The 22,115-nt window shown below is 39.9% G+C and overlaps 1 protein-coding gene across 1 annotated transcript in view; it reads left to right on the top strand.

Annotated features, from left to right (window-relative positions):
- The window catches only part of PGM2L1 (phosphoglucomutase 2 like 1), a 70,618-nt gene that overhangs the window by 47,503 nt on the left and 1,000 nt on the right, over positions 1-22,115 (top strand). The window contains exons 6-13 of the mRNA XM_047753049.1: positions 5,741-5,934; positions 6,738-6,927; positions 7,495-7,592; positions 8,850-9,030; positions 11,348-11,441; positions 11,742-11,871; positions 12,099-12,288; positions 19,819-19,952. Of these exons, the coding sequence (XP_047609005.1) occupies positions 5,741-5,934; positions 6,738-6,927; positions 7,495-7,592; positions 8,850-9,030; positions 11,348-11,441; positions 11,742-11,871; positions 12,099-12,288; positions 19,819-19,952 (1,211 nt within the window). The remainder of the gene's footprint in view (positions 1-5,740; positions 5,935-6,737; positions 6,928-7,494; positions 7,593-8,849; positions 9,031-11,347; positions 11,442-11,741; positions 11,872-12,098; positions 12,289-19,818; positions 19,953-22,115) is intronic.

Here is a 22,115-nt window from a genome sequence, read left to right as displayed (position 1 = left end):
AACCCACTGAGCAAGGCCAGGGATCAAACCTGCATCCTCAGAGATCCTAGTCAGGTTCATTAACTGCTGAGCCACGAAAGGAACTCCCAAAGTTCATTCTTGATTACACCTTCTCCTCCACTCCTGACATTTAATTTCCTAAAAGGTTCTACAAATTTTACATCCAAAATACATGTGGAATATGTTTACTTCTACCCATATCTTCTGCCTCACCTCTTGTTGTCTTCGCCTTGCTCTCCCCTGCAGTCCATTCTCCATCCAGCCAGCTGTCTTTTAGAAGATAAACAGGTCATGTTAACTCTCCTGCTTAAAATGCTTCAGTGGCTTCTCATTCTTTGAGTTAAACAAACCCACACTCTTACTTTGGGGCTTATAAGATTCTGTCCCCTGCCTACCTCTCCAACCTCATTTCATTCACTGCTCACCTGTGCTAACCACATCCCGGTCATGCTGCAGCGCCCTTCCATCCTGCCGCCCTGCCGGTCCCTTCAGTGTATCAAGCCCTTTCCCCTCTCTGTTCCTCTGATTGGGTTGCTTGTCCCCAAATCTTGCCGACTTGCTTATTTCCATCCTTCAGGTTCCTGCCCAGATACTGTTACCTAGAAGAGACCTTCCTCAGCCCCTTGTCTAAAGCGGCTTCATTCATTGGCCTTGTCTTCATCCTGACTATCTCCTTCACAGAACTTACCTGTCTGAAATTACCTGTATTCTTTGTGATGAATTATTTATTGGCTTGTCTGACCCTCCCATCCCTATTCCCCAGTATAAGCTTATGGGTAAAGGGACTTGTTTGTTTTGATATTTATTACTGCTGAACATAGTTGTCACATAGTAGATCCTCAAAGATTTTCTTTTCTTAAAGTATAAGCACAAATTAAAAAGTATAAAAGTTAAACAGCATTAAAAGTTAAACAATAAAGAGTATTTCTCCCACCCTTTTCCCCCAGTATCCCTTTTCAGAAGCAAATACTGTTTCTAGCTGTAGTTTTCTTCCAGATAGAGTCTATGCATGTGTTATTGTATATGTGCTTGTCACTCCCTCTTTTTTCCCCCCACAAATAGCAGGGCACTGTAATGGACGTGCCTTGCTCTTTCTGGCACAGCAGAGTGAACCAGTCTTAAAGATCATTCTCTCCGTCAGTCAGTCTATCGATAGATGGGTTCGCCTCATTCGTCTTTAAAAACCTACACAGGCGAATCCCAATTTATTTAGCCAAGCCTCAGTTGAGGAAGAGCCCATCTGTTTCTGATCTGCTGCTGCTCACAAACCCTACTGCAGTGAATGTTCTCCTGGGTACGTCTTTGTTCATATGCAGCAAGCGGTCAAGAGTATTATGGGATGGGTTTGAAACCTACCTCTGCCACTTGAGAAGCTTTGTCACCTAAGGCAAGTTACTTGACTTACCTGTGCTTCGGCTTCCCCATCTACAAACTGAGGATAATGATAGAACCAATATCACAGGGCGAGAGGAGAATGCATGCAGGAATGCTTTGTTTAGTGTCTGGCTTTGATACGCAGTAAGTGTTAACTTATTGTTTTTATTTTTGCCATCTATAGCTGCACTGTCTGATCTTACAGCCACAAGCCAGCTAAAATACGACTAGTAAAATATGACTAGTCTGAATTGAGATGTGCAGTACGTGTACAAATCGTACCCAAATTCGAAGACTTAATAGGAAAAGAGAATGTAAACTACCTCAATATTTTATGTTATTATATGTTGAAGTGATAGTGTGTTGGATATGTTGGGTTGTATAGAGTTATTACAATTCAGTTCACATGCTTTTTTATTTCTTTAATGTGGCTACTAGAAAATTTTAAATTACATTTGTGGCTTGCATTTGTGGCTCATGTTATATTTCTATGGCCCTGCTGAACTACAGGGTAAATTTCTAGATGTGAAGCTTCTGATTCAAAGAGACTATGAAATAAAATTTGTCATTTCCTGTTCAGGGTGGTTTTAGCAATTGATACTCTCAACAAGATTATAGGAGGGTCTTTATCCCACACGGTATTGTCAAATGTATTGATCTTTACCAGCCAGAGATGTGGACATGTGAAGGTTAATCTGTACCTGTCTTATGAGTGAGGCCGAGCATCTTTTAAAGCATTTGCAAGATATTTATGTTCCCTTTCCTGCAAAGTCTCTTTAAAGTTTTGGCCATTTTCCTCTTAGGTGGTTGTTCTTTTTTGTATTGATTTATGGGAACTCTTTGTATATAGCCAGTCATTCTTGGACATCTGTTTTTCAGATATTTTCCCTTTATCATTTGCCTTTTGACTTTATGATATTTTTTCCATTTTACTATGGTATTATATTTTTTACATTTGGGAAAATTATTTTGACATTTTTATTGGTATCGTTTCATTTATGTATTAACTTAGGGAGCTTAAATGTTTTTATAACATTATCAAGTCTCTATTGAAGAATAGAATGTATTTTTGGAGTTCCCTTGTGGCACAGTGGGCTAAGGATCTGGCATTGTCACTATGGTGGCTAGGGTTGCTACTGTGGCACAGGTTCAGTCCCTGGCCTGAGAACTTCCACTTGCTGTATGCACAACTGAAAAAAAAATAGAATAGAATATAAATTTTTATTCCTCCAGAATTTCTTTTAGATCCTTTAGTAACATTTTAAATATTTTAAAATAGAGCTTTTGCATTTCTTTTTAAGTTTATTCCTGGATGTATTTTGTTGCATGGATTTTTCTGTTACTATATCAGATAGGGATATTCTCTGCTGCAGGTTCAGAAAACCCACAAACTTGGCATAAGCTGATAAGAGTTTATTTTTCTCATGTAACAAAAAAAATCCAGAAGTACCTGCCTGTGGGTGTGATTCTGTGGCATCTCTGGATTTTGGGGGCCTTTTCTTCAAGGGTGGCCATTATGTGAGGGTTGCTGTACTTCTCGGCATCACGTCCAACTACAAGACGAGATGAAAGGCAGAGAGAAAGGCCAGATTTTTCTTCTCATGGTATGTAAATTTTCGTGGTGAACTTTTAGGTTCTTTGGACAGGATTTTGTTGGTTACTTGAAATGGGGAACATCCCCTCAGAGCAATTTTGGGTTTTGTTGGTTTTTTTTAATTTCTGCAGGAACTTCAGGAGTTTGACTGGAGCAATTTCTGTGTTAATTTAGACCTAAAGTTTTGGAATTTTTTTTTCCTCCACTAAAGAATTTTATTTATTTACTCAATGACTTTTATTACAGTTATAGTTGTACAAAATGATCACCACAACCAAATTATAGCATTTCCATCCCAAACACTCAGTGCATCCCCTCACCCCCCAGCCTGTCTCACTTGGAAACCATAAGTATTTCAAAGTCTGTGAGTCAGTATCTGTTCTGCAAAGAAGTCCATTGTGTCCTGTTTTTAGATTCTACATGTAAATGATAGCATTTGATGTTGGTGTCTTGTTGTCTGACTGACTTCACTTAGCATGATAATTTCTCGATCCTTCCATGTTGCTGCAAATGCCATTATTTCTTTCCTTTTAATGGCTGAGTAATATTCCATTGTGTGTATGTACCACATCTTCTTAATGCACTCATCTATCAGTGGAGGAGCATTTAGGTTGCTTCCATGTCTTTGCTATTGTGAATAATGCTGCAGTGAACCCCCGGGGCACATATCTTTTTGAGTTATGGTTTTCTCTGGATAGATGCCCAAGAGTGAGATTGCTGGATCAAATGGTAATTCTATTTTTAGTTTTCTGAGGAATCTCCACAGTTTTCCAGAGTGGTTGCACCAATTTACATTCCCACCAAGAGTATAATAGGGTTCCCTTTTTCTCCACACCCTGTCCAGCATTTATTGTTTGATGCTGGACATTCTGGCTTGTGTAAGGTGGTACCTCCTAGTGGTTTTGATTTGCATTTCTCTAATCATGAGTGATGTTGAACATCTTTTCATGTGTTTTTTGGCCGTCTGTATGTCTTCTCTGGAGAATTGTCTGTTTAGATCTTCTGCCCATTTTTTGATAGGGTGTTTTGTTTTTTTTGGTGTTGAGCTGCAGAAGGTGTTTATAATTTGGAGATTAATCCCTTGTCAGTCACTTCATTTGCAGTTATTTTCTCCAGATTTGGAATTTTTGAATCACTCAGAATTTAAAAAGAAACACCAGGGGAGTTCCCGTCGTGGCGCAGTGGTTAACGAATCCGACTAGGAACCAAGAGGTTGCGGGTTCGGTCCCTGCCCTTGCTCAGTGGGTTAACGATCCGGCGTTGCCGTGAGCTGTGGTGTAGGTTGCAGACGCCGCTCGGATCCCGAGTTGCTGTGGCTCTGGCGTAGGCCGGTGGCTACAGCTCCGATTCAACCCCTAGCCTGGGAACCTCCACATGCCGCGGGAGCGGCCCAAGAAATAGCAACAACAACAACAAAAGACAAAAATAATAATAATAAAAAATAAAAAGAAACACCATCTTTCAATAATAATGGGCAGAGCTTTTTCTGTTCTGTGTTTTCACTAAGAGGGACATCTCAGTTGCATTTTCTTACCTTCCACATGGGCATTACAACTCAAGAACCAGATAAATGAATCATTCCCAAACCCCAGGCATTCATAGCGGCAGCCCACAGACTTATCACTCTGGTTTTCCATTCTTTCCTTTTTTCCCACTGCCTGGACTTCTCCCTTTCCTTCTTGTGAACTGAGCTACGCATTTTAGATAATTCTTTTTTCTACTTTATCTAACATTTGGAGGTATTTATACAGTGAGAATTTTTAGGCCATTTAATCTAGTAGATTGCTTAGCACAGAGTTTATTTTATCCAGATGCCTTCTTTTTTTCCTTCGTTCACAGTGCAGTAGAGGGGATGCATATCAAATACACAGGAGAAGTCAGTATAGATATTCTATAAGCAGAGATCCTGTGAATTATAGAAAAACATTTTCTTGCTTTTTTTGTTAACTATTCTTTATGTCTTGTTGATCAGGCTACTTGACAAACTGACAACTTAATGAAATGTATTTTCATTAAATACTGAAAATACGTATAGTGAAATGTATATGGAGTAGTTAACATGTTAATTATCTTCCATGATACAGACTTTTTTTTTTCTTTCTACTTTTTAGGGCTGCACATGTGGCATTTGGAAGTTCCCAGGGTGGGGGTCGAATTGGAGCTATAGCTGCCAGCCACAGCAATGCTGGATCCAAGCCACATCTACAACCTATGCCACAGCTCCTGGCAATGCCAGATCCTCAGCCCACTGAGTGAGGCCAGGGATTCTACATGCATCCACATGGATACTAGTCAGGTTCATTACCACTAAGCCACAACAGGAACTCGGGCTTTAATTTATAAATGAAAAATAATTTTGTCTTTATCACATAACAGAACCTGTTTATAATGCTAACATTTCATAGTATCAAGTTTTATTGATATTCCATGGTTCCTTAGGTTATCTTTTGTATATAGTTATGGATCTAAGATTATGATTGGACACTATGTATATGCATATTATAATGTTGTCATAATGATACCCTGATTATATTTTACTTGCATTTTAATAACTTTAATGTTATTAAAGTATACTTCTAAATGAGAAAATAACACATTATTTTGTTGAAAAGTCCCTGTGGAATCATTACCATCAATATCCTTGGGCGTTTATTAAATTAGTCCAATGTTGACATTTTCTACTTGGTTAATTTGGTAGGCTTCTCTACTGTGGCTAAGAAGACATACAGTCAACAGTTGAAGTAATTATAGCTGTGTTTACTGGTCATCTAGGTTTATTGGGAAAATGGTGCTCAGATCACATCTCCTCATGATAAAGAAATTCTGAAATGTATAGAAGAATGTGTGGAACCCTGGAATGGTTCCTGGAATGATAATTTAGTGGATACCAGCCCACTTACAAGAGATCCTCTGCAGGACATTTGTAGGAGATACATGGAAGATCTGAAAAAGATCTGTTTTTACAGGTATCCAAGTGGGAATACAGGATAAGATTACCTTAGAATAAGATTAAAAAATATGGAAAATAAACGGGGATAAAAATATGTCGGCTCTTCATTATATTAAAATTGTAGTTAGATAGTACTGTTCATAATAGTCAGAAAGTAGAAATTACCCAAATATCCATCAGCTGATGAATAGATGGATAAAATGTAGTATATCCATACTGCGTTATAGATGATAATAATAATGAAATATTATTCACTGTGCTAAGTGAGGAAGGCCAGCCACATGGGGCCACATGTTGTATGGTTTCATTGGTATGAAATGTCCAGAGCAGGCAGATCTATAGAGATGAAAACAAAGTACGAGAGTGGTTGCCTCTGGCTGGGAGGAGTGGGGGGGTTAGGGTGTGGCAGCTCAGGGGTATGGACTCTCTTTTGGGGGCAGTGGGACTGGTCTAAAATTGATTATGGTAATGGTTGAACAACTCTGGGACTGTTGTGACAGCCACTGAATTGTGTACTTTAAATGGATGAATTGTTCAGTATCTTAATTATCTCTCCATAAAGCTGTTAAAAGGTATAGCTGAATATATACTCTATATAAGATCAGGAAATTTTCTCTAAAATTTGATTTTTTTCCTTACCTATTTCCATATTTCTGTAACTATTCCGTGAATAGCTAACGCTATTTTTAGAAAACATTCTAGCTTGTTGAGTATATTTTCCTTATCCTAACAAAATAGATTTTAGCTTTTGCTCTAGCTCACTTTCATTGTATTGCAAATAATGAGTTTCGTGGTATTGATTGATGATCTCCTTTACAGGGAATTAAACTCAAAGACCACCTTGAAATTTGTACATACATCTTTTCATGGAGTTGGACATGACTATGTGCAGTTGGCTTTTCAGGTGTTTGGTTTTAAGCCTCCAATTCCAGTACCAGAACAAAAAGATCCTGATCCAGACTTTTCTACTGTTAAATGCCCAAATCCTGAAGAAGGAGAATCTGTGCTGGTATTTTTCTCTCTATTTAAATTGTTATTAAGAGTATTAAACTTTTTGAATAGATAGATTACTCACAAGAGTTCCCATTGTGGTGCAGCAGAAACAAATCTGACTGGTAAGGATGAGGTTGCGGGTTTGGTCCCTGGCCTCGCTCAGTGGGTTAGGATCTGGAATTGCCGTGAGCTGTGGTGTAGGTCACAGACGCTGCTCAGATCCTGTGTTGCTGTGGCTGTGGTGTAGGCCGGCAGCTGTAGCTCCGATTCGACCCCTAGCCTGGGAACCTCCATGTGCTGCAGGTTTGGCCCTAAAAAGCAAAACAAACAAAAAAACACCACACAGAAAGATTACTCACAAAAGCAAAAATCGCTTTAGTTTGCATCTTTTACATTAGGGCCATAAATTCTGTTTTGTTTCAAATCTCTATGGTGGGTATCCCTGCTTCTAGGCTTATTTCTAATTTAGCCAAACTCTATTCCTTCTGAAATTGATATCACCAACATAGTGCCTACATTTAGGAATGTTAACATCAAAATTAACATCTTCAATGCAATCCAGCTTTTGGGGTCTCCATTTCAGGAACTCTCTTTGAGACTGGCAGAGAAAGAAAATGCCCGGATAGTGCTAGCCACAGATCCCGATGCAGACCGATTGGCAGTGGCAGAACTTCAGGAGAAGTAGGTAGAACCTGTTACTTGATTAGAAGCTTAAACTTTGAAAAGCAGTCAGAGACGACCCCCTGTAAGCCCACTATCTAGAGATGACTACCTATGTTGATATTTTGACATTTCCTTCCTGTTTTCTCCATTCAAATATTTATTTGTTTTGCATAAAATTATGATCATACTATATATGGTTTTATATCTTGATTATTCTCCATTTACTGTTGTACTGTGAGCGTTTTTTATGTCCTTAAATATTATTTAAAATATTAATTTTTTAAAATGGCATAGGGGAGTTCCCACTGTGGCTCAGTGGTTAAGAACCTGAGTATTCTCTAGCAGGATGTGGGTTTGATCCCTGGCCTCACTCAGTGGGTTAAGGATCCAGCGTTGCTTCAAGCTGTGACATAGGCCTGCAGCTGCAGCTCCAATTCGACCTCTAGCTTGGGAACTTCCATATGCTGCAGGTGCAGCTGTAAAAAGAAAAATAATAATAATAAATAATAAAAATAAAATGGCATAGGACCCCAACAGGATGCTTAATCAGTGTAATCATTTCCTAATTGTGATCCTTTGGGTTGTTGTGTATTTTTGCCGCTATAATGTGGTGACACATGTCCTTATGTAAAGCTCACCCTGGTCAGTTAGAAAAGTCGTTGTAAACATTTGCTCAAAGAACCCGTACAAGGGAGTTCCCTTCGTGGCTCAGAAGTTAACAAACCCGATTAGTATCCATGAGGATGCAGGTTCAATCCCTGGCCTCGCTCAGTGGGGTGAGGATCCAGTGTTGCCGTGAACTGTGGTCACAAGTGCAGCTCGGATACGCCGTTGGTGTGGCTGTGGCATAAGCCGGCAGCTGTAGCTCTGATTAGACCCCTAGCCGGGACCTTCCCTATGCCACAGGTGTGGCCCTGAAAAGCAAAACAAAACAAACCAAAAAAACATACAAGGAGTTACCACTGTAGCACAGCGGCTTAATTATCTGGCTTGTCTCTGTGGAGGCACTGGTTTGATCACTGGCCTAGTGAAGTGGGTTAAGGATCCAGCGTTGTAGCAGCTGTGGCATGGGTCGCAGCTGTGGCTCAGATTAGATCCCTGGCCTGGGAACTTCCATATGCCATGGGTGCGGCTGAAAAAGAAAAAAACAAAAAACCCCATTCAATAGTTGTGAGGGTTTTCTGTGCGAAGGATAGTAATTTGTAGGTCTTGGGGTCAAGAAGTTTTAATGAGAAGTTATAAATGTCTTGACTTGAATTTGCATTCTCTCTACAGTGGTGATTGGAAAGTTTTCACAGGGAATGAGTTGGCAGCTTTGTTTGGGTGGTGGATGTTTGATTGCTGGAAGAAAAATAAGTCAACAAATGCTGATGTGAAGAACATTTATATGTTAGCCACCACCGTCTCTTCCAAAATTTTGAAGGCAATTGCACTTAAAGAAGGATTTCATTTTGAAGTAAGAATAGATAATACCTGTGTGCTACTTTTCTAAAGCTATTTCTATAAGTTAAAGCCATCTCCCCACCAAAACTGACTTTAATTGATTTCCTTCTCTCTTCTTTTGCTAATTCTGTTAACATTTGCTTAATCTCTTTGGTCATTGAGACACCTTGTGCCAAATTCATTCTGTACCTGAATTTCTAAAACTAAGACAAGACGTTCATTAAAAATTGCATTAGGAGTTCCCGTCATGGCGCAGTGGTTAACGAATCCGACTAGGAACCATGGGGTTGCGGGTTCGGTCCCTGCCCTTGCTCAGTGGGTTAACGATCTGGTGTTGCCGTGAGCTGTGGTGTAGGTTGCAGACGCGGCTCGGATCCCACGTTGCTGTGGCTCTGGCGTAGGCCGGTGGCTACAGCTCCGATTCAACCCCTAGCCTGGGAACCTCCATATGCTGCGGGAGCGCCGCGAGAAGGCAAAAAGACAAAAAAAAAAAAAAAGAAAATTGCATTAATGTGGAGTTCCCTGGTGTCTCAGCAGCTTAAGGATTTGGTGTAGTCACTGCTGTGTCTCAAGTTTGATCTCTGGCCTGGAAACTTCCACATGCTGTGGGTGTGGCTCAGAAAATTGCGTTAATGTTTATTATTCCTCTACAACAGTATTTTAGATTTTCAAACTGAGAAAATCTGGCTCCCAGCAACCTCTTCAGTAGCATAAACTCCATTCCAAAAAATTGTAGCTGTCATTGACCACTAGTTTAGGATTAAGAAACTTTAAGTGGTATTCTAAACTGCAAATTAAGATCCATTGATTCTGCATCCAAAAAACAAATAATGACTCTCTTTCTCCCTCTCTTTCTCCCTCTTTCTCCCTCTCTCTCCCTCTCTCTCCCTCTCTCTTCCCCCTCTCTCTCCCTCTCTCTCTGTCACTCACTCCGTACAGATCATTAACCGTTTGTGAGCCTTGGGCAGTTAAGCTGACCATTTTTATAGTTACTGGGACTATTGCCAATTAAGTTGCTTTTCCTCTTTCCTCTTTCCCCTTTGCCAAATATCAGTGAAAATGTCACCTCTGGGATAAAGAACTTTCTTAATAAAAAAGAACTTTCAATCTCAGACTTTCTAAAATACAAATAGCAAAATAGAAGAAATTGAAATTTCATTCAAGCCTTAAATTAAAGTTCTGAATTACTGTAACGTTAACCTTGTCCATACTGAGCACAAAAGAGAAAAAAGAACATGATTCTGAGACCAATAATATAAATTTGCTTCCCTGTTTTTGTTGGGGGAGCGGGTGTGTGCTGCAGAGATTTTTGGCTTATATATATATTTTTAGAGGGAAATGAGGAATCTTAAGTGAGCAATGGAGCGCTCTGGAGTCCCACACGTGCTCTTTCTGTTGGCTGTAAAACACATTATGTCTTTAAAATGAACTGTAGGCGTTCCTGCTGTTGTGCTATGGGATTGGCAGCATCCCTGGCAGGTTCAATTCCCCACCCAGCACAGCAGGTTGAGGGATCTGGCATTGCTGCAGCTGCAACTGCGGCTTGGATCTGATTCCCTGGCCTGGGAACTCCACATGCCACGAGACGGCCAAAAAAATAAAAAAGTAACATAAAACGAACAGTAGCTCATCGGATGAAAAGTCCTCAAATATAATTACTAAAGGACTCAGTAACTTTCTTGATGGTTTGATTTGGGCCATGGTGTTATGGTGAAGTACCCTTGGTTCAGGTATATGTTGTGGTCATGTCGAAAGTGCATCATTCAGAAGCTTTATGGCCTTTGATTACTCAAAGGACTAAATTACAGCCTTCATGGGCACTCTTGCATTAGTGCTTATAATGCAGCTTGAAGGACAGTTTATGAGAAGCAGTATAATTGAATCCTGGCTCCATCCCTTATATGCAGCATAATCTTGGGCAAATTTACTGAGCCTCTGAGCCTCTGTTTCAGCAACAGAGTTTTTGTGAGCATTAAAAGGGATAATGATATAAAGCAGCTGTTACAGTGCTTGGTAAATAGCAGACGACCATAATATGTATTTCTGTTGCTTTGTGACTCTGCGCATCACCACTTACTGGATTATCTTTGATGTACATCACCTCTTATTGTGCCTGATAAGTAGTAGGTCATGAGTTGCGGCAGTGTGTGTATCTGTGCACTTTATGGCTGTAATGTTTACCGCTGTGTAAACCTCTGTGGGCTGAAGACCCACAGCAGAAGATCACTATGGAAGGGTTCTGTGCGTCTAGTGACAGGCTTTTCTCTACCATGTATTTTTATGAACGAGTGACGTAACTAACTAGAGTGGCCTCCGTCTCTGCGTTTCAGGAAACATTACCTGGTTTTAAATGGATTGGAAGTAGAATAAAAGACCTCCTGGAAAATGGGAAAGAAGTCCTTTTTGCGTTTGAAGAGTCTATTGGTATGTAGTAAATATTAAAATACTTGAAATTTGAATGAGAGCATTTTTTTTAAATATGGTAATTCTGTAGAGAGGAATTTTTGTCATCTGGTTTTGCTTTTTGACTTGTAAAGACCACCAAGAGCTCAGAAGTGTGTAGATACATTTTTCAGCAGGAAAAAGAAAAGACCCTTAAAGGTCCCCTAAATACCTACAGTATCGGTGGATTTTCATTTATTACGAGACTTTTAAAATTCATTGAAATTATATATAGGCTGATATTTTCCTCCTTTTTAGAGTTTTTGGTTTTTTTAAACTCAGGTTTTCTGTGTGGAACTTCGGTTTTGGATAAAGATGGGGTGAGTGCAGCTGTTGTTATTGCTGAGATGGCATCTTACCTGGAAACCATGAATATAACATTGAAACAACAACTGATTAAGGTTTATGAAAAGTAAGTTTTACTATTAAGAATTCTGTTTTCTGATTTTTTTCGGTTTTTGTCCCACTTTGAGCTTTCTCCATTTGCTTTTGAGGAATGGTCATTCCTTTTAAAAAAGCACTAAAATTGAATTAAGAACTGCCTCTTTCTACATAACACTGTAATAGGCTTATATTTAATGCATACTTTTCTAAAGAGTGACTTGCCGTCTTATTTTCACACTTCAAATCTTTGTGCAGATATGGTTATCATATTTCAAAAACGTCATATTTCTTGTGTTATGAGCCAACTACCATCAAAAGTATATTTGAAAGGCTTCGCAATTTTGATTCTCCAAAAGAGTACCCAAAATTTTGTGGGACATTTGCTATATTGCATGTACGAGACATTACCACCGGCTACGACAGCAGCCAGCCTAATAAGAAATCAGTAAGTACCTGGTTTTAAGTTTTTAACAACTTGTAGTCATTTTTCCTACCGTAACATAGTGGAAGTTCGGGCCTATGAGTTTCTTGAAACTAGGACCTGCTGTTTTCCTCCAGAGCCGTTGTTAAGTCCAGTAAACTGGCTGTCTGCCTCCAGGCCTGTCCTCACCACTCCCCACGTGTCGGCCACGCCCCAGGGAGTGGGGAGTAGGAAGGAGCCTGAGAGAGACAGAAGGAGAAAGGGAGGAAGGGCAGGAGAATATATGGTGATGCTAAATAATGCTGAAAATAAAGTCTAAACGCCTGTGATTTCAAAACTGAACCTCTCTCTAGTTATCACTTCCCTTTCAACCTTGTTCCCTATACCTCCAGCCAAAGAGAATAATTTAGAGTTTCTTAAAGATGTACATTTAAAAAAATTTTTTTTTCTATTTTTGCTCAAGCTGTTTCCTCAGTCTGCCTTTTCTTCCGACTGCTGCAGATCCTGCTTAGCCATTATTTAAGACTTGAGGGAAATGTCACCTCCTCCACATACCCTCTAGGTCCCACAATCAGCTATCTTCCTTCCTGAGGTTTCCTTATATAGCCTTCCTTCCTCTTGTCATTCATCACTTTCTATCTTATTTATCACCTTGTTGTGCATGGCAGATCCATTTCTAAGATACCTTTATGCCCCTCAAAGCTCCTGCCTACATTTGGTGTTCAACAAATACTTAAATGCCAGAGATCGCTGATGATATTTATTATGTTATTGTTTTTTTCAAAATTTTATTGAGGTATAGTTGATTTAAAATGCCATGTTCATTTCTACTCTACAGCAGAGTGATTCAGTTGTACATATACACATATCCATTCCCACATAGGTTATCACAGAGTATTGGGCAGAGTTCCCTATGCTGTACAGCAGGTCCGCTGACCATCCATTCCACACACCACAGTGTGCATATGCCATCCCAAGCTGCCAAGCCACCCCTCCCTCCCACCCTTCCCCATTAGTATCTGTAAGCTTGTTTTCAAAGTCTTGAGTGTGCTTCTCTTTTGTAAATGGGTTCATTTGTCTCAGTTTTTAAGATACCACATATAAGTGATATCATGTGACATTTGTCTTATCTGACTCATTTCACTTCGTATGAGAATCTCGAAGTTCACCCATGTTGTTGTAAATGGCATTCTTTCTTTTTTATGACTGAGTAATATTCCTCTGTGTGTGTGTGTGTGTGTGTGTGTGTGTGTGTGTGTGTATGCATACCACATCTTCTTTATCTATGCATCTGTAGATGGACATTTAGGTTGCTTCCATGTCTTGGCTATTGTAAAATAGTGCTGCTGCGATAAATAGCGGGGTGCATGTATCTTTTCAGATTGTGGTTTTTCTCTGGGTATATGCCCAGGAGTGGGATTGCCAGATCATATGGTAGTTCTACATTTAATTTTTTAAGGAAACTCCATACTGTTTTCCATAATGGTTGCACCAATTTACATTCCCACCAGCAGGGTAGGAGGGTTCTTTTCTCTGTACCTTCTGCAGCATTTATTGTTTATAGACTTTTTGATGATGGCTGTTCTCCCTGGTGTGAGGTGATACTTCGTTGTAGTTTTGATGTGTGTTTCTTTAATAATTAGTGGTGTGGAACATCATTTCATTTGCTTTTTGGCCATCTGTCTTCTTTGAAGAAATATCTATTTAGATCTTCTGACCATTTTTTGACTGGGTTTTTTGGATTTTTTGATGTAAAGCTGCATGACATGTTTGCATATTTTGGAGATAAATCCCTTGTCAGTTGCTTTGTTTGCAAATGTTTTCTCCCATTTAGGGGGTTATCTTTTCATTTTGTTTATGGTTTCCTTTGCTATGCAAAAGTTTTTAAGTTTAATTAGCTCTCATTTGTTTATTTTTGTTTTTCTTTTCATTCCTCTAGGAGGTGGATCCAAAAAGATATTGCTGTGATTTATGTTAAAGTGCGTTCTGCCTGTGTTTTCCTCTGGGAATTTTATAGTATCTGGCCTTACGTTTAGGGCTTGAATCCATTTTGAGTTTGTTTTTGTATATGGTGTATTTTGTTATTGTTCTGATTATTATTAACCTAAATTTCTGTTTATAATGTTCTGATATTGTTTCACGATTCTAGAGGCCTTATGTATTTTGGGAAATCTGTAGCTTTCCTTTGTGTATATTCATCCAGTCGACAAAAATTGGTTCCCATTTGCTGTTACTCTGTTTATGTGCACATGTGTGTATATTTATTTTTCTATCTTTGTAAACTACATGGAAAGAAGAGATTTTTTGCTTTTTATTTCTCTAGTATTGCTGTGCTTAGAATAGTTCTCATTGTGATGCTTTTTTCCTCTTGGATCTCTTTAAAGTTTATGATATTTGTTATTCAAAATGCTTTCTTGTCTATTCTCCACTGATGGCTTACAACAATTTTGTAAGGCTGGTGGTGTAGACATTTGTGAATCCCCTAAGGTCACCTAGTAAGTGTCAAAGACTTCTTGAGTTCTTTCTTCTCTGACTTCAGCTTGCCATTCATATGTGTGTTCAGCAGGCATTTCTCGAAACCCTTCTGTGCCACAGGCACGGGCACCCTGGGAATACAGGCATGACAGAGGCACTGTTTCTACACTCAGGAGTCTAGTGGGGAAATGGTCAAGAAAGCAGTGGTTGCTTTGCACAAAGACAAGGCTACCAGGGGGTGCATAGGGTGCCATGGAAGAGCATAAGAAGGACCTTGACTCAGATTTGAGGGGCTTATGGAAGACTTTCTAGAGGAACCTCTATGAGCTGAGTTCTGGAGTGTGGCCAGGAGGTATCCAGATGTGAGAGAAGCAGAGGGTATTTCAGGCAAAGGGAGCAGCACTTGCTGTGTCTGGAGGTGAGAAAGCATGTTTTCCTTCGGAGACCCACAGAGAGTCCCTACGGCAGTGGCCTCTGTGGTGAGTGGGTTAGAGAGGAGCAAACTTCCAGGCAGCAAGAGCAGTTAGATGCCGTTTGAGTAGTGGAGATGGAAGATGATGGGAGCCTGAATGTAATCCAGTAGCAGTAGTGACGGAGAGAGCCTGACCAAGTTGAGTTAATGAAGGACAGAATAGGTTGGCTTGGATAGTTGATGGCCTGTGAGTGAAAAAGAGGGAAGGAAGGTCTCTGTCTTAAGCAATTAGTGTGTGGTAGTACCATTGACTGAAAGAGGGGTCTCCCAAGGAGGACCAAGCTTGGGATACCTGAGAGAAGGCACCACTGTCAACCCCTCATCCTAGTACGGTCTCACAGTTCCCTTGAGATGCGCTCACAGACCGATTTGTGGTCTAGGGAGAGCAGTGTTAATCCATAGAATCAATATCAGGAAAGCTTCAGTTCTTCTTTTCACTTTTAGGTTAAAAAAACCTTTTTTCCCCCCTAAAATTAGATTGTGATCCAGTCATCTGTCGATGGACATTTAGGTTGTTTCCCTGTCTCAACTATTGTGAATAATGCTGCAGTGGACATATGCGTGCATGTGTCTTTTTCAATGAAAGTGTTGTCTGCATGTATGCCCAGGAGTGGGATTGCTGGATCGTATGGTGGTTCTATGTTTAGCTTTCTGAGGTACCTCCATACTGTTTTCCATAGTGGTTGTACCAATTTACATTTCCACCAACAGTGTAGGAGAGTTCCCTTTTCCCCACACCCTCTCCAGCGTTTATTTGTAGACTTGTTAATGCTGGCCATCCTGACAGGTGTGAGGTGGTACCTAGTTTTGATTTGCATTTCTTTGATAATTAGTGATGTTGAGGTTTTTTTCATGTGCCTGTTGGCCATCTGTATGTCTTCTTTGGAGAAATGTTTATTCAGATCTTCTGCCCATTTTTCAATCGAGTTGTTTATTTTTTTGCTATTGAGTTGTAGGAGTTATATTTGTATATTTTGGAGCCCTCGTTGGTTGCATCATTTGAAACTCTTTTTTCCCACTCCATGGGTGTCTTCTTGGTTTTTTTTTTATGGTTTCCTTTGCTGTGCAAAAGCTTTTAAGTTTGATTAGGTCCCATTGGTTTATTTTTGTTTTATTTCTATTGCTTTGGGAGACAGACCTAAGCAAATATTTGTACAGTTGATGTCAGAGAATGTCTTGCCTGTTTTCTGGGAGTTTTATGGTGTCTTGTCTTATGTTTAAGTCTTTAAGCCATTTTGAGTTTATTTTTGTGCGTGGTGTGTTCTAGTTTCATTGACTTACATGCCGCTGTCAAGTATTCCCAGCATCACCTGCTGAAGAGACTGTATTTTTCCCATTTTATATTCTTGCCTCCTCTGTTGAAGATTAATTGACCCTAGGTGTCTGGGTGTTTTTCTGGGTTCTCTATTCCATTGGTCTTTATGTCTATTGTTGTACCAGTGCCAGACTGTCTTGATTACTGTAGCTTTGTGATACTGCCTGAAGTCTGGGAGAGTTGTGCCTCAGACTTGGTTTTGTTCCTCAGGATTTCTTTGGCAATTCTGGGCCTTTTATGGTTCCGTATATATATTTTTGGATTGTCTAGTCCTGTGAAAAATGTCATGGGTAATTTGATAAGGATCTCATTGAATCTGAGATTGCTTTGGGTAGTATGTCCATTTTAACAACATTAATTGTTCTAATCCAGGAGCATAGAATATCTTTCCAATTCTTTGAATCCTTTTTAATTTCCTTGATTAATGTTTTATAGTTCTCAGCATATAATTCTTTCACCTCCTTGGTCAGGTTTATTCCTAGGTATTTAATTTTGGGGGGTTCAACTTTAAAGGCATTGTGTTTTTAATTGTGGCGCAGCAGAAATGAATCCGACTAGGAACCATGAGGTTGCGGGTTTGATCCCTGGCCTCACTCAGTGGGTTAAGGATCTGGTGTTGCCGGAAGCTGTGGTGTACGTCGAAGACGCAGCTTGGATCTGGCGTTGCTGTGGTGTAGGCCAGCATCTGTTGCTCTGGTTAGATCCCTAGCCTGGGAACCTCCATGCCACGGATGCGGCCCTAAAAAGCAAAAAATAAATTAAAAAATAAAAAATAAAAGGTATTGTATTTTTGTATTCCTTTTCTAATATTTCACTGTTTGTCTACAGAAATGCAACCAATTTCTGAATGTTAATCATGTGTCTTGCTACTTTGCTGAGTTCATTGATCAGTTTGAGTAGATTTCGTAGAATCCTTGGGGTTTTCTCTATATAATATCACGTCATCTGCATAGAGTGACAATTTTACTTCTTCTCTTCCAATTTGGATACCTTTTATTCCTTTTGATTGTCTGACTCCTGTGGCTAGGACTTCCAATACTATGTTGAGTAACAGTGGTAAGAGTGGGCATCCTTGTTTTTGTTCCAGATTTTGGCAGGAAGTCTTTCAGCTTTTCTCTGTTGAATATTATATTGGCTGTGGGTTTCTTATAAATGACTTTTATTATGTTATGTTCCTTCTATACCCACTTTGGTAAGAGTTTTTATCACGAGTGGATATTGGATTTTGTCAAGTGCTTTTTTCTGCATCTCTTGAGATGATCATGTGGTTTTTGACTTTTCTTTTGATAATGTGGTTTATGACGTTGATTGATTTGCATATGTTGAACCATCCTTACAAACTTGGGATGAATCTCTCTTGGTCATAGTGTATGATCTTTTTTATATGTTGTTGGATTTGGTTGTGGATGGCTAAGAATTTAGAATTTTTGCATCTACATTTATTGCATATACACAATGGAATACTACTCAGCCATAAAAAAAGAACAAAATAATGCCATTTGCAGCAATATGGATGGAACTACTCATACTAAATGAAGACTCTCATACTAAGTGAACTAAGTCAGAAAGAGAAAGACAAATACCATATGATATCATTTATATCTGGAACCTAATATATATGGCACAAATGATCCTCTCTACAGAAAAGAAACAAACTCATGGACATGGAGAACAGATTTGTGGTTGTCAAGGGGGAGGGAAGGGAGTAGGATGGACTGGGAGTTTGGGGTAGATGCAAACTATTGCATTTGGAATGGATAAGCAATGAGATCTTGCTATATAGCACAGGGAACTATATTTAATCACTTGTGATAGAACATGATGGAGGATAATGCAAAAAAAAAAGTATGTATAAATATGTAATTGGATCACTTTGCCGTACAACAGAAATTGATAGAACATTGTAAATCAACTATAATAAAAATTTTTTTAGTAAAATTAGGTTGTGATAATGGTTGTGTAATTATAAATGTAGTAAAATTCTTGAATTAAAAAAAAATTGGAAAAGGGAGTTTCTGTTGTGTCTCAGTGGGTTACGAACCCGACTAGTATCCATGAGGGTGCGGGTTTGATCCCTGGCTTTACTCAGTGGGTTAAGGATCCAGCATTGCCCTGAGCTGCGATGCAGCTTGCAAACACGGGTTGGATCCTGTATTGCTGTGGCTGTCGTATAGGCCAGCAGCTGCAGCTCCATTTCGATGACTTGACCCCAGCCTAGGAACTTTCGTATGCCACAGGTGTGGCCCTAAAAGCAAAAAATTAAAAAAATTTTTAAATAAAAATATATTTTTCTGCACTTCTGTGCAGATCCAGTGCATCATTTTGCCTGTCCTCTAGGATTTGTGCACTCTCCTTCAGAGACTGTTAATAAACTCTTTGTGAAAGTGCTTTGAAGTCATATAGCACTTCACAAACTGTAGAGGCAGTTTGGACTTTGGTATAGATAGACCTGGCGTCAGCTTCTTGCTCTGCCACTTAGCTGATTACCTTGAGCAGGTCGTTTACTCTCTTTGAGCCTCGTCTGTAAATTGACAGGGAATGTTTACTTTGTAGGATTATTGTTGAGGCCTGGAGATCATGTGTGTAAGGTAAATAACCCAATGCCTATACTATTACAAATGTTCTGTAAATGGTACAGTTATAAATTATGATACATGTAATGTGTACTTTAAAATTCTTTTTAATATTTAATATTTTTAAATTTTTGGGAGTTCCCATTATGGTGCAGTGGAAACGAATCCAACGAGGAACCATGAGGTGATGGATTCAGTCCCTGGCCTTGCTCAGGCATTGCCGTGGGCTGTGGTGCATGTCGCAGACACAGCTCGGATCCAGTGTGGCTGTGGCTGTGGCTGTGGTGTAGGCCGGCAGCTGTAGCTCCGATTAGACCCTAGCCTGGGAACCTCCATATGCTGCAGGTGCAGCCCTAAAAAGACAAAAGACCATATATATATTTTTTTTTTAAATTTTTAATTGCAGTCAAAAAAACAACATAAATTTATCCTCTTAACTGTTTTTAAGGGTAAAGTTCGGTAGACTTAACTCTGCTGAACTACATTCACATAGCTGTGCAGCAGATCTCCAGAACCTTCTCATCTTGCTAAACTGAAACTCTGTACTCATTAAACAGGTCTCCATGTCCCCCTCCCCCAGCCCTGGTCAACCACCCTTCTGCTTTGTTTCTATGAGTTTTACTGCGTGACATACCTCGTGTAAGTGGCATGTATTTTACGATGGGTGAACGTGAGAAGGGTTCCCAGTGTAACAGAGCTGTTGTTACGACTGCACACAGGTGCTGCCTGTGAGTAAAAACAGCCAGATGATTACGTTTACGTTTCAAAACGGCTGTGTTGCTACACTTCGGACCAGTGGGACAGAACCAAAGATAAAGTATTATGCAGAGATGTGTGCATCACCTGACCGAAAGTGAGTATTATTTTTAAAATATTTTATATGCAAAAGCTGTATTGAGATGTAATTGATATACCCTACAGTTCCCCCATGTAAAAGTGTCCATATGCAGTGGGTTTGAGGCTGTTCAGAGTTGTGCAGATATCACCATCATCAATTTTCATCACCTCAAAAGAAACCGCGTCGGACCCATTAGCAGTCACTCCCCATTTCCCACCCTTCCAGCCCTAGGCAGCCACCAATCTACCATTTGTCATTACAGATTTGTTTATTCTGGACATTTCCTATCAATAGAATCATACAGTATGTGGCCCTTGGTGGCTAACATCTTTTACTTAGCGTAATGTTCAAGGTTCATCCATATTAGAATGAATCAGCATTTTATTCCTTTTTAAAAAAGAAGTCGTTTTCATGGCCCAACAATATTCCACTGTATGGATATACCACATTTTTATCCATTTATCAGGTGATGGATATTTGGGTTACTTCCACATCTTGGTTATTATGAATAATAGTGCTCTAAATGCTGGTCTACAAGTTTTAGTGTGGACACATATTTTCATTTCACTTGGGTATGTGTCTAGGATCATATCTAGATGGGCCATATGGTAGTGCTGTGGTTAACTTTTTGGGAAATTGCCAGAGTGTTTTCCAAAGAGGCTGCATTATTTGGGACTTGAATTTTAATTTTTCAGTCAGTTTATAGTCCTGGGAAAGTTCTCTGAGCTTTTATATGTGAACATAGAGAAATGATCAAAATAATATTTATTGCCAAATATCCATTTGCTACATTTGATTTTGATTTTTTTTTGGGGGGGGTTGCTTTTTAGGGCTGCACTCACAGCATATGGAGGTTCCCAGGCTAGGGGTCTAATCAGAGCTGAGGCCACCGGCCTATGCCACAGCCATAGCCATGCCAGATCCAAGCCGCATCTGTGACCTACACCACAGCTCATGGCAACACCAGATCCTTAACCCACTGAGCGAGGCCAGGGATCAAACCCACAACCTCATGGTTCCTGGTGGGATTTGTTTCCACTGTGCCACAATGGGAACTCCATCTGATTTTGACTTTAACCTACCCAATTAATTTCCTTTGAAGAGTATGAATTGCGACTAAATTAACCTGACATAGTCAAAGGCCTTTTTCTGGGGGGGCTGCAATTGCAGCATGTGAAAGTTCCTGGGCCAGGGATCGAACCTGAGCCACAGTAGTTGACAAGGTCAAATCCTTAACTATTGGGCCACTAGGGAACTCCCAAAGGCTATTTAAACTTTTTTGAGTAGGCTCTCCTATAATGTCGTCATTGATCAATATATTCGGGAAGGAGTTTTTTTGTTTTTGTTTTTTTTGAATTGCCTAGATAAAGGTACTTTATTTACTATTTCCCTGAATCTTTGTGTTAGGAGTAGATTTTATTCCTTTGGGGTAAAAAAATGACCTTGTGAAGTTATTCAGAGCAGAATGTCAAGTGAACCAAATTAGGTGATGCTCTATTTGGTTTGAAGTGAAGGATGATTATTAAAGTAATAAAAACTGATTTGGGAGTTCCCGTCGTGGCGCAGTGGTTAACGAATCCGACTAGGAACCATGAGGTTGCGGATTCGGTCCCTGCCCTTGCTCAGTGGGTTCAGGATCCGGCGTTGCCGTGAGCTGTGGTGTAGGTTGCAGAAGCGGCTCGGATCCTGCGTTGCTGTGGCTCTGGCGTAGGCCGGTGGCTACAGCTCCGATTCAACCCTTAGCCTGGGAACCTCCATATGCCGCGGGAGCGGCCCAAGAAATAACAACAACAACAACAAAAGACAAAAGACCAAAAAAAAAAAAAACTGATTTGTTGTGTAGCTTGTAAAATGACTGGGAAGGCAGTCGTCAAGAGGCTTTCCTAGAAATGTTTTGGGCAGTGGCAGCTCTTCAGGTGATGACTTTGAAAGGCACACTTGTTACTTTTTAAACCTCTCATTCTTTTAGTCACACCTCTGTCTCTGCTACCTGAAAGATATGCCACATCATCCCATGATATCTGTACCAAGTATTCCTGAAAGTGTTTCACAGAAGCCATTTATCTTCCTACCGGTTTCGGTGTTCTAAGCCGTTCAAGTGCCAGTCGGGAGACATCTCAGCTGTGCTGCCTCTTCCCCCCCCCCCCCGCCCCCCGTGTGTCACGTCCCAAGGAAGGG

This window comes from Phacochoerus africanus, chromosome 11 (genome assembly GCF_016906955.1).
Source record: "Phacochoerus africanus isolate WHEZ1 chromosome 11, ROS_Pafr_v1, whole genome shotgun sequence".
NCBI lineage: Eukaryota > Metazoa > Chordata > Mammalia > Artiodactyla > Suidae > Phacochoerus > Phacochoerus africanus.
The sequence above is the reverse complement of the archived record's forward strand: the minus strand, read 5'-3'. Positions and strand labels throughout refer to the sequence as shown.